Genomic DNA, 14109 nt, shown 5'->3' on the forward strand with positions numbered 1-14109 from the left:
TAGATAGATAGATGTATATATAAAATTGTACTCATTAAAACTAGGAACTATATATAGTTCCCAGTTTTAATGAGTACAATTTTAAAACTGTATAGATGACAATAGTCATCTATACAGTTTTTTTTTTGTGTGTGTGTGTGTGTGTTTTTATTTACATGCTTGTGCATGTGTGTGTGTGTGTGTGTGTGTGTGTGTGTGTGTGTGTGTGTGTGTGTGTGTGTGTGTGTGTGTGTGTGTGTGTGTGTGTGTGTGTGTGTGTGTGTGTGTGTTGGGGGTGGGGGTGGGGGTAGATTTTGGTTTCATTGTATAAAGCACTTTGTGTTACAGTTCATCCGTATGAAAATCATTATACAAATAAAGTCTGATTGATATATATATATTTATATATATATATATATATATAAACAAAATCAAACAATCCATATTAAAGAGAAAATAGTGAGGTTTTAAAGAAAAAGAGAATCTGAGTCAGAAAACAGACTAAGTAAAAAAATCAATCAATAAAAAAAGGGATATAATATATAGAACATAAAAATTGGGGCAGCAGACTGAGAGAAGCGTCCTCGTCTCAGTGTTTCTGCTCAGCACCACCTCGCCCTCCTCCTCAGCTGAGGAGCCATAAGGTTAAAAGAGAAATCCTTTGGCAATATACGGAGCTGCGCCTCTAATCCCAGCTTAGACTTGAGTACCTATTTCAGCCTCCTAATGCCCCCTCATGGACGGGGACACTTTAAGATATGTCTCTTTTGTTGAACATTGTTCCCATATTTCACTAAATTCATGAAGACTCCAGCTGCTGCTCTGGGTTATCTATACTCACCACTTTGACTTATAATCTATAATATTATATCATTTATAGATATTAATAATCATTTATAGAAATTTCCCCTGTAAGTGATATATGAACAATACTGCTGCAGCGGTGAGTTTTGTTTTTGTTTGTCTGTGTTCATCTCAAACTGAAGGGAATTAACTCTATAATAGACTCTGGACGTGCTCCCTCACAGTGGGTTTAGGGCCGTCCGTTAATAGAAACGGTGTACTGGATACACAGAAAAGGTGCTTACATACAGAGCGTGTATAGACACTGACAGACAGAAATAACATTTCTTTAACCTCTTTGAAATGTCTAATTTAGATTTAATCCTACATTCACTTTAACATGTTAAAGCTTTTGTAGGATCTAATGTTAAAAATCAATCAGAAATACTTTATTGATCCCGAGGGGCATATAGTGGTTTGTTACAATCGTTCTGATGCCAACATAAAGAATTATAACGAGTAGAAATTAAAACAGGCACTAAGTATGTAAAAATATAAAGTAGACTTACGGTAGTAGTAAAACAATTAGCACTAGTATGTAATTTAAAAAAAAACCAAAACGTGCTCAGTACATAAAGTGTGTAAATATATAAAATATAAAGAAATACAATAATAACAAAATTAGCAGTATTATGTGAATATAAAAAAATGCGCTCAGGATGTAAAGTGTGTAAAAAAAAAATATAGAATTTAAAAAATACAATATTAAAAAATATCAGTATTATGTGAATATTTTTTTTCAAAAATGTGCCAAGTAAAATGTGTAAAAAATTTTAAATATGAAGAAAATACAATAATAAAAAGTCTAGTATGTAATTTAAAAAAAAATGTACTCAGCATGTACATTCTTCAAAAATATAAAATATAAAGAAATACAATAATAAAAAATAGCAGTATGTAAATAATTAAAAAAATATATACTGTGCTGAGTATATTATGTGTGTAAAATATGAAATATAAAGAAATACAGTAGTAAAAAAATGTAAATATGTGTGTGGGGCTATAATGTACAATAGATATAAACAAAAGTAAGAATAACAATAAGAATATATCATAAATTTAAGCAATAAGTGTAACATAATGGATGTTGGATCAACAGGCAATACATGAAAGATGTAGTCCATTTAGTAATGAATTCACATAAAGCTATAACCACTTATATTTGTCCAGAATGCCTTATTTTAATCAGATTTTGTTCTGGTAAAATAAAATCAAGTGGTGATAAACTAATCACTCTCCTGTTCTCCAAACCTCATTAGCTTTAGCCTCCAGGTGCATAGAGATCTGATTGAAAGCCTCTTTGCATCTCTGCCAGGAGGCCCCGTGGTAATTACTGCATCCTAAACCCTGGCTTTCCCAGAGTGCACCAGTGCAGCAATTGTCCGCTGCACGCTGGCTTCGACGAGCATTTCCAAGTCAATCAGTCTGCACGGCCCCTTCAATTATAACCATCAGCCGATCAACAACGAGCTGAATCCACACTGATGTAATCAAATCTGATCGCCAGTCGACATTTCTCACACGAGTGAAACAAAGTGTAATAGTGAAATCACTGCTTACTGAATTCATGAGTAAGAGTTAACCCTTTAAAACCTGTATCAACATCAGTTTTCTTGTGCAGCATTGTGACGCCTTTGAAAAGCATTTAAACCTCTGAAACCTAAGAAAATTGGTTTGATTTCTTTCAAAAATACATTTTAAAAAAACTCAGCAGGACAAACTGCAAAAAAATAAATAAAGGTGACATGGAAATAATTTTTAAAAATTAGCCGGAGGGGATTATTATATATAATAATAAAAAAACAAGTAAAAAATGCCCCCAAAATTATATTAATAATTCTCTTAATTGTGTATTTAAAGTTATGTTACAGAAAAAAAGGAATTTTCCTTTTTTCAGCACTTTGCTGATGTCATTTTCTTCTTTTTTTACAATTTTATTTTAAACTTGTGTTTTGATATCAGTTACTAAGTAAGCACTACTTAAAAAAGTGTTTAATTGTAGAAGACAAGCTAATTCCCCTAACTCGTTGTAGGGAGTTCGTCAAAAATAGCTGGTGCAAACTGTTGCGTTGATTTACTTTTTTTTGCTTTTGTTAAGCCAAATCTTCTTTTTTTTTTTAGAGTGTAGGGTACTTGTAATTTATTTGAATACAACACGAAACAGTATGTTACAATATGAAACGATACGATATGATACGATGCGTCATGAAACGATATGTCACGATACAACACGGCCCGATACGATACAATATGATATGGTACGATATAATATGGTACAATATGATGCGATTCAGTGCAATACAATGAGACACAATTTGATACAATACGATACATTATATACACACACACACACATATCTAATACATAGTACAAAGCACTGTAGTAATTTGATTAATTCTCTCTCTTTCTCTTAAAGGATAATTTTCAGGGGTTTTTTTCTTGTCACCTTTAACTAATTTCTTGCATTTTTCTTTTTTCCCATGTTTTTGAAGAGAATAAATACTTGTGAAAAGGGTCTGAATGCAGCAAAACCGATGTCCATCTAGGTTTGGACAAAGCATGCCAAACATGCCTGTAATATAAGATCAGAGCCCACACTACGACTAATTCGGCCCTCAGCTGTGTCTCGGCAGCTGATATCAGCTGAAGTGGCTGCAGGACGGCTCTGAGTCCTCTTGAGTTGATGAGTGTAACCTGTTCATCAGATGCCGGCCGTGATTACTCGTGCCTTTTTTCATTGTTTTACTCCAAACAGAGAGGATGATTTATCCTCCGCCAAACCATCACGCTGGGTTGCTATGGCAACCCCAAGGACAAATTTGTGAGCCTTAGCTGAGGATGTCAAACGCAACATGCCAGGAAAATCTGAACCTGCCGTCACTGCATGTCGGAGGCCGTCCACTGATTTGTTTGTTTGTTTCGTAATCCTCTAATAGTGCAGTGAATTTGCTGTAATCAGCCACACTCACAATCAGACGGCATAACGAGTGTCTGTCCTTTACACGCACAATCACATGCACGTTTACACAATTTTAGAAAATGCATTGTGAATTACTTACTTACAGTATCACAAAAGTCAAATTCTCGCTTCTCTCTGCTGGCTCCCTGATCGTTTTAGAATTGATTTTAGGATTTTACTGATCACTTTTAAAGCTCGCTTGGTTCTGGCTCCAAACTACATATCAGAAATGTTGATCCCTCGTGTGCTAGTTTGCAGCCTTAGATCCTCAGTCGGGACCAGGGTCGGAAATTAGCACCAACCACCAGCCGAGTGATGGTGAAATATGTCAGTGGCTGCTAGATCTGCTTCACTCTCTACCCAAAGACACAATAATCATCTATACAGTTTTTTGTTTTTTCTTTTTTAATTTGTCCTTTTACAGATTTACACAGTGTAAATACATAATGCATTCTTATTTTCACACGATAATTACATACATTTGACATAAAGACAAGACCAAGTGGACGAGAAAGACTGCACGAGACCAGCAGAACGAGACTGGACAGACAAGACAGAGGCAGAAAGTTTGAGCTGTTGGGACAAACTGCACATCATGATTTCTTTTGGCTTGTTACTTTAAAAAAGAGCATATGTGAGACATATATGGAAGCATTTGAGGAAACAGTTACACAGTCTGAGAAAAGCTCTGCTCTGTGAGGCTTCATTACGTCTCTGCCCTCTGCAGGACGCTCCAGAGTCTGCAGTCAGCAGCTCAGCAGTGTCCTCACAGCTGGTTCACATTTTTCTCACGGAAACATTTTGACATTTTGAAATATACAGGTTATATAAACAGACTCAAAGTAACATTAGGTGTGGCTCTGACCTAGAATCCAAAATATTTACTGTTTGTTTTTACTGTGTTATGTAACCAAAACTATGTCATTAAAGCTACAGATGACGTTTATGTGATAACTCACATTGACTGTGAAAAGATCAGCCATTAGTATTTTTTAGTATATTTAATTAGTATTTTGTATTACCTATGATATAAAGCCGGCTTCATGGTGCACAGATACAGTACAGTACAGTACAGTACAGTACAGTACAGTACAGTACAGTACAGTACAGTACAGTACAGACTTTACAGATACTCAGTTTGCTTTGGTCAGGGGCCACTTTTGTAAAATGATGGGGCCAGGGGCCAGTCGCTGCAGCCACATACATGTTTCTAGGATTTTGGGAAATTCCTCATATTTAGGACGTTTGTAGGATTTCAGGATAATTGTAGGAATGCAGGACATTTCTAGGGTTTTCGAACATTTTTTAAAATTTAGGACAATTCTAGGATTTCAGGACATTTGTAAAATTTTAGGACATTTCTAGTATTTTATGACATTTTTTGGATTTCAGGACATTTGTAAAATTTTAGGACATTTCTAGTATTTTATGACATTTTTTGGATTTCAGGACATTTATAGGATTCTTGATTCACTTTTTGATAAACAGGCTCTATTCTGATGCTGTTTTATGCACTCCGACACCTCGTGCACACTAAAGGTTCAAAAACAATTTCCGGTGAGAGTCACTTTATTTTTATTGTGAATTAGAAAATAGTTGGGCGGCCTCTCGGCTCCCCATTGGGGGCCAGATTTGGACCTTGGCCTGCAAGTATTCAACTTGCGGCCCAAGGACTTACTGACTTACTGACATACAGTCTGCACCACTTTCAAAAATCTGGTTTTACCTGTTGGTTGTTTTTGGCAGCGTGTGTCAAGTAACCTTTTCCCTTCCCATTAAAAGATAATAACCCCAAACTCTCTCATAAAAAGTTCAGAACATTTATCAAACAATAACATGCTGTGATTGTAATTATTGTGTTCAATATGTGAATCTAGTTTTTGTTGTGTAGCGTGCGCTTCAAATATTCAAACCATCTCAACTCACTCTGTTTATGAGTGAAGCAACACTTCTCTAATAAATCAGCTCTGAAATGAGCACCTGTGTGGCGCTCTGATGGATAAATGATGGATGATGGATCGCTTCACTGAAACTTGAATGTTAACATTCCTCTAAAATCTCTCAAATTTTTACTTGAGTGAAGTTATAATAAGGCGGCTGTGACTGTTTCCCCGCCTCGCTGTCAGTCTGGATTCCTGTTTATTTTAGTGCTTCAGCCATCAGACCGGCAGCCGCAGGCTACAGCAACAAGTCAACGATCCTCAGCTAACCTCCTGCGGGGCCCCGGGACCAAAATTAACCCTCTTTACCCCGACTATACACGGCAGTTTCAGTGTTTCCTCAGGCGCCCGCTAAACCAACAAGTGCTCCACAGCTGAAGACATCAGCTGATCAAACAGTCAACTGACACAAAATGTTTCAGTTTTAAGCAAAAATACAAAAAATTTAATGTGATTCGATGGGATTTTTTTGGTAGTTTCCCCAGTTTTCTGTGGCAGTAAACTCACCATCTGTGAGGACTGTTGGTCAGACCAACCGCTCTGTAAAATAAACTACTTGTTTTTACTTATAAAAGCTAGTGTCTGAGCTGCCTTTAATTTTTCTGTTGACTTAAGTTAGTTGATTTATTGCAAAATAACCTCAATGTGTTTTCTCAAATTCAGTCAACTTGTAATTTTAAGGCAGCCTGGACACTGACTTTTTTAAGTTAAAACAATTAGTTTCCTTTTTACGTAAGGTAGTGTTGTAATCAAGCCCATACTAACCAAGACTATATATATATATATATATATATATATATATATATATATATATATAGTATATATATATACTATAGTATATATACTATATACTATAGTATAGTATATAGTATATATGATCAGTTCTGATCATTATGAAGTGAATATATAGTCTTTATCTATCTTTTTTCTTTTTGCCTCAACATTTTCCATAGCTGTTTAAAAATAATTATCTAAATCCACTCATTTCTTGCAATTTGTTGCTCATTGTCATGTTTTTGAACAAAATTGCACCAATTTGTCAGGGGGTCAAAGGTTAAAGTACTTGTGAAAGGCGTCTGAAAGCAGCAAAAGAAAAGCAATGTTGCACCTGTTGGGGTTTGTTATACTGATGATGCAGCTGATGAATCACATATCCAGCTCACAGCTAACTGTGTGGAAAGAGAGCTACGTCATTTTAATATCGTAAATGAAAATCTGATAATCACTCGCGGTTTAGTTACAATAGCTCAAAACTAGAACAAGTTGTCAGGAATCATTCTTGATCCTCGTTTTTCTTGATAAAAGCATAATGATAGTGTCTTTACTGCACTGTAAAATCTGAGGAGTTAATCTTACTTAATTATTTTTATTATAAAAAATCTTGAAAAATTATTGAAAAGGTAAATATATATAAATCTTAATTTATATCTACTCTGTCTTTATGTTAAGTTTACTTGAAATTTTGCTGTATTTACCTAATTTGGTAAAGTTGTTGCTACTTAAAAATGATAAGTGGAATTTCATTGATCTTTTTAAGTTTTACTAACTTAAGTAAACCAAGTTAGTCTGACTTAACTGATAATGACAAAGAGGATTTCACCCATGTTGAAGTTAGGAGATCAGTGAGTGAGTGACTGAAATATTGATTTGATTAAACTTGTCATTTTTTAGTTGCAACATCTTCACAAAATTAAGTACGTTACTAAATCTATGGAAAATTAACAATATGGATATAAAGCAGAATATACATGTTTTAATTAAGTTGTTAAAATTTTGAAAGATTGATTTAATTAAACTTGTCATTTTTAGGTTGCAGCATCTTCACAAAATTAAGTAAATATGACAAAATTTTACATTAACTTAACAATTATATATAAAGTTAACAGAAATTAAGACTAACACTTAAATTTACTTACATTTTTCAAAGCAGAAAGTTTCCTCAATTTGAAAAACAGAAGAAAAATCAACTTGTCATATGTTACAGTGCAAATCAAAGCGTTATTGGGCACATAGTTATAAAGTTTATCAATTCAAATTGTAATTTTGTAATTGTAATTGTAATTTTTAAGTTTCAACAACTTTACAAAATTTAGTAAATATGACTTAATTTTAAGTAATCTTCACAATTAGATATAAAGTAAACATGAATTAGAATTAGTAATATTCACGTACATTTTTCAAGGCAATCTGTTTCCTAGATTCTTTATTAAAGTCAAATTAACTTGTCAGATTTTACAGTGTGAGCATCAGAGGCAGCGTCACACCCAACAGAAAACAGCCAACCTTTGTCACCCTGTAAATATCAAAACGGTAATAAGTTTGTGATCGTTATCTCATTACGAGCGCTCTCTACTGTTATTACAGTCTGCTGATGTTGGTCACGAATCAGTCCTTCTGACACAAAAACAGCTGGAAAATCTCCCTTCATTGTTTATATTGAATTATCAGCAGCAGGTTAACACGACTCCCGTCAGCATCAGATTACCAAATTACACTCCTGTTTCTATTCATGGTTCACTTCACAGTAAAAGGACGACTTACTGTTTAGCTCGAGGCCAAACAGTAATCTACATGCCCAAATAGTAAACAAGAGTTAATAGAAGAGACAGTTATAGCATTATCTTTAAGAGACGACTCAAAATATCCTTTAAAATAAAAAGAGCAAAGTTTATCGTGCTTTAATGGCTGCTTGCTTGTTATCTTGGTTTATCTGCTATTATCTGGATTTATTGCTGTCAAACATTAACCGTTACCCTGATTTCATTTTCCATCAGCAACCACATGCTTCGTTAATTATCCTTATTTTTAATTTTATTTTCTTGTCTATTTAGTTTTATGGAAATCCTTTGATTTCTCAAGTGGTGGAATTTAAGTTTATTTACTGAAATGCTGTACTTGAGTACAATCTGAGGTATTGTACTTTACTTGTGTATTTTCTTTTACTCCGCTACATTTATCGGACAGCTTTAGTTACTATAGTTACTTTACTCAGTAAAAAAAAAAAAAAAAACATTAGAAGAGGTTATATAAAATATGATGTTTTGTTATAAATTAAATTACCAAACCGTTTATTCAAGTACAGCTGAAATGATCTGTTGATTAATTAATCAGCCACACAGAAAATTCATTACCAACTGTTTTGATATCAATTTAAGTCTAAATATAACTAAATATAAAATATAATATAAAAAACACCCCACAAAAATCAAAAATTTATATATACATTTTTAATACATAAACTACAATTTTTCTTTTTTTTCTTTTTTTTTTTCTTTTGTGGGGGTGGAGACGTGCGTTTCCCACTCAGGGAGGCTCAAGGAAATATATTTGCAGCTCCGGGGAGGGTCATGATGTAAAACAAACAAACAAACAAAAAAAATAAACATACAAAAAAACAGCCATCCCCCTACTCTGATAAATAAACTACAGTCCCTTATTATGTTATCATGGGCCCGTACTTGATATGGAATGCTATTTTAGTCTAAAATAAATAAATATCTAAATATATACATACATACAAGCAGGAAAAAAATAAATATGACTGAAATAAAACCATCAATAAATCAATCAACAAATAAATGGGCAAAGAGATTAAATAAAAAAAGAACTCAACGTATGTATGTTTGTAAATATGTATGTATGTATTTGTATGCATATCAAGTATGGGTTTATAATAACATAATAAGGGACTGTACTTTATTTTTCAGACTGGGGGTAAGAGGATGGTTGTTTGAGTTCGTTTTTTTGTTTTGTTTGTTTGTTTATTTTTTGTTCCACATCATGACACTCCTCGGAGTTGCAAATATTTTTCCTCGAGCCTCGCTGAGTGGGAAGTGCATGTCTCCACCTCCACAAAAAAAAAAACAGAAACATATTAAACAGTCAATAAAAAGTACTAATACCACAATGTGAAAAAAACACATGCACAAGTAAAAGCCTTGTATTGAAAATGTGTGTATATATATATATATACATACATATATATATATACATAATGTAATGTATTGTATGCAATGTATCTTATAAGTAGGCATAGTACTGTTTTTAATTTATTGTAGTGCCCTGACCGGCATATTTACAGTAATGTTCATCATTATTTTAGTTAATTTAATTATATATATATATATACACACACAGAGAGATACAGACATAGAAACTCACACTCAATTTTAAATAATCAATAAAGAAAAACTGACGCTTAATAAACATTTTTTAATACTTTTTCCTTGGAAACTGATTATGGAATGCCTTTGTAGCCAATATCTATTAAATAAATAAATACACACACACACACACACACACACACACAGATATATATATATATATATATATTTTTTTTTAAGAAATATTGACTAAAAAGGCATTCCATAATCTGATTGTTTGCTTGGAAAAAAATATATTATCCTGTACTGTTATATGAAAAACATGTATTATTTGTCAGTTTTATTGATGTATTAATAATCCAGTGTGAGTTTCTGAGTGTGTGTGCATGTGTGTGTGCGCGCGCGTGCATATGTATATGCGCATGTATGTGTGCGTGCGTGTGCGTGCATGCATGTGTGTGTGCGTGCGTGCGCGCGCGCGGCTCCGCTGCAGCAGGCAGCAGTATACACCGCCGTGTGTCAGCCTGTGACGCGTCACCATGGAGCGGAAGAGGAAGAGTAGAAGAAGAAGAGGCAGCAGCAGAAGAAGAAGAAGCGAGGCCGCCGTCCTGCTCGGTAGTTAGCTGCTGCTGCTGCCGCTGCCGCCGCCGCCGCTGCTGCCGCTGCTCAGTTTTTTCACGGCGATGATTGACAGAGTCAGCGGAGGTTTACACGGGCATGTCCGCACACTCGCTCGGTTGTTATCGTAACAGAAAGAAGTGCAGCATGGCGAGCGGAGACGGAGCCCAGAGTCCTCGGCACTCACTCAGCGGAACCAGAACACCGTGTGTCGGATTATTGAGGATGTTATTTATTGCTTTTATTCACACGACGCGGGCCAATAAACAAGGTTTGTAACTTAGCGGGCTACGTCCGCATTAGCTAACTAGCGCTAACTTCCGTAGACATTTGTACGAAGTGTGGATTTGGGTTACCTCCACGGGCCAACTTTAACACAGCTAGCCCGCCGCCTCGTTAACATTTACACCTCTGAAACGCAGCTGAAATGTAGTTTATTATCTTTGCTGTTAAACACTTGTCATTTAGCGGGGGTGCTGGTTTTAAGTGATAGTAAACATAGCGTCAGAGTAAAAGTGGCACCTTTAGCCAACTGTATGTGGCCTTTACAGTGAGTGTTAGCTCAGTTTGTAGCTTGTTGTCATGTTGTCAGCCGTCCATATAAGGCTGAGTTAGGCTAACAGCAAACATTATAAACATAATAATTAATAAATGGCAGAAAGAGCAGCTGGTTAGCATTAGCTACGACTAATCTTAGCTCACTGTATGATGTTAGTGCATTTCAGTTAAGACAATGTTTATGTTTACATTTCATGTTGGAAAGAGGTACTTTATACTATAAATAATAATAATTATTAATATACTAATAACGAGTATTTTATTTACGACTAATCTTAGATCACTGTATGATGTTAGTGCATTTCAATTAAGACGATGTTTATGTTTACATTTAATGTTGGAAAGAGACACTTCATACTATAAATAATAACAATACTAATAATTAGTATTATTATACTCATACCGAGCACTTTAGTTATGACTAATGTTAGCTCACGAAATGATCTGAGTGCATTTTAGTTAAAAGACAATGTTTATGTTTACATTAAATGTTAGAGAGAGACGCTTCATGTCATAGATACTAACAATAATAACAATAATGATTGTAGCTGCAACTAATGTTAAGTCACTATATGACCTAAGTGCATTTCAATTAAAAGACAATGTTTATGTTTACATTTAATTTAAGAAAGAGACACTTAATACTATAAATAATAACAGTAGTACTTATTAATATTCTAATCATGAGCATTTTAGCTACGGCTAATGTTAGCTCACTATCTGATCTTAGTGCATTTGAATTAAAAGACAATGTTTATGTTTACATGTAATGTGAGAAAGAGACACACTTCATACTTTAAATAATAACAATAATTATTATTATACTAATAAGAAGCATTTTAGTTATGACTAATGTAAGCTCACTATATGACCTAAGTGCATTTCAGAATGTTTATGTTTACATTTAATGTTAGAAAGAGACACACTTCATACTATAAATAATAATAATAATAAACTTAAAACTTTTAACATCTTTCATACAAGAAATGCAGCCCAATGTGCTCTACATAAAAGAAATTACATTTGATACTGATTTGATTTTTGATTTGATTCATTAATTTGGAACATGCAAAAAGGGAAATAGAGAAATTATTATACAAAACAGACATACAAAAAAGTAAGTAGTAATCGAGTGAGAATAAGTAAAAATGTATTCAGTCCCACCCCTTCTCCATAAGTCATTGAATTTATTTATAACATTGAATGCACAGAATGCATAACATAAGACGGAAAATAGATAAAAATAAAAAAAACCTATTGACGTTATTAATAAAGAAAATAAGGCTAAAAATAGTGTATAAAATTGAGGAAAATACATAATTTTTACATTATTCATATAATTAATGGACTATGCTGACATTGTTTACTAGAATGGCTCTAAAAATGATATTCACTCTCAACCCTCTGAAACCGAGATCAACATCACTTTTCTTGTGCTGCGTTCAGATACTTTCACAGGAATTTAAACCATCAAAAACTGAGGAGATTGGTTTGATTTCTCTGAAAACAAGAAGAAAAGGGGACATTATGCAACTTGTCAAGAACTGTTTTGCAAATTGCAAGAAATTAGTAGATATGGAAAGTAATTTTTAAAGACACGAGGGACATACTTTAGTGAGCTTACAAACAGGTTTGTCAAAACCATTAAAAAAGTAAATAATATAGAATAAAATCACTTTTTAAAGACTTGTCCTGTTGCAGTCTAATAGCAAAAGTATTCCTCTCCATCCTAAAGTTGTCATATATATATATATATAGTGCCCATGTTTTCATTGTGCTTTGACTGTTTATGTATAGATTTATAGGTAGTTTAATTATTATAGATTTTCTTTTGTACTTTTTTGTGTTTTCTTGAATCTTTTGTTTGTGACCCCTTCAAAACTAAATAATACATTTCTGATGAAACATTAATAGCAGCATTGCCTCTTCGTGGCTGCCAGGGTGCCCTGTACCACTTCCTCAAACTAGAGTCAATGACGGAAATGTCTGAATCAGTCGGGTCAGGTGACTGATTCAGACATTTATTTGAAAACGTGGCTGCCTGATTATGACTCTGCGTTTGGCTCCGGTCGTTTAGGGGCCAAATGACAGCCGCATGTTATTTATCCAGCGGGCTGAAGTGTCCAGCTGTCAAATCTACTGATCATGTCAGGTCACAGTGATAAGTCTGTCCGTCGTGAGTGGACAGCTGCAGTCAACGTCCGAGATAAGCTGTGCCAACCCTGAAACGTGTCTGGTGCCTATAAATTGTTTACATTGGCTCCATGTGTTTGCAACACAATCTGAGCATTTATCCAAAAAGAAATGTACTTGAGCGATAACGGAGGTTATTTGGCAGACATTGTGATGTCACTTTGTCTGCAGACTCAGGAAACAGTGTCTGAGTTAGTTAGATCACTGCTGGTTGTGCTTCACTATTCAAATTATCTGTGCAGATTCACACAGGCCCAAGCCAGGAGAAATGACGTGATTTATGCTTACTTTCAGTTTGACAATCGCTAAAAAACCCACAGTTGCATTTGGCCACCTTTGATTGATGTTTTAGATTTAGCCCCAAAGCTTATTATTGTCGAGAACATTTTGAATTTTGTCCTATTTGTTGTTTTGATAGTAGTTTTGTTATCCACCTGCTGACTAACAAGAAACATAATGATTCAAAGTAACAGAAAAGTTTCATTTTCTGTTGAGCTGCATTAAAGCTGGAGTAATTCAGTGTAACTTTCACTATGACTTTCCTTCACAAAGTCTTGGAAAAGTTATTTCTTTCCACTATATTCCTGCCAAAGAAGTTAAGTTGGACTTGGAGAAATTTACTCCAACTTTCACCAGATGCTTACCCATGGCAGAGTAGCTCTAATGTCAGCTGTGTGTGATGTAGTACTCGTGTCATGTCAGTAATGAAATCTAAAACGGAAATGAAACCGAGTTGTTGCATGAAGTGATTAGATCACCAGGTTCAGCTGATGCAACTTAACCTAAAACACACTTAATAACCAGCAGCAGTTACAGCTGTAGATGGTAACTTTTAGAAAATTACCTTTTTGATATATTTGCTGAAATTCTCATGTTATTGCACAGTGGTACATGAGACAAATCTGTGGAAAAAAAC

The 14109-nt window shown here is 34.3% G+C and overlaps 1 protein-coding gene across 1 annotated transcript in view; it reads left to right on the forward strand.

Annotated features, from left to right (window-relative positions):
* Positions 1–10377: 10377 nt before the first annotated feature.
* tmem131 (transmembrane protein 131) overlaps positions 10378–14109 on the forward strand; it is a 50398-nt gene continuing 46666 nt past the window's right edge. The window contains exon 1 of the mRNA XM_042483674.2: positions 10378–10713. Coding sequence (XP_042339608.2) covers positions 10542–10713 — 172 coding nt within the window. The 5' untranslated portion in view covers positions 10378–10541. The remainder of the gene's footprint in view (positions 10714–14109) is intronic.

The sequence above is a fragment of the Plectropomus leopardus genome, chromosome 5 (assembly GCF_026936395.1).
Source record: "Plectropomus leopardus strain MGB_pleo_1.0 chromosome 5, ASM2693639v1, whole genome shotgun sequence".
Taxonomy (NCBI): domain Eukaryota; kingdom Metazoa; phylum Chordata; class Actinopteri; order Perciformes; family Serranidae; genus Plectropomus; species Plectropomus leopardus.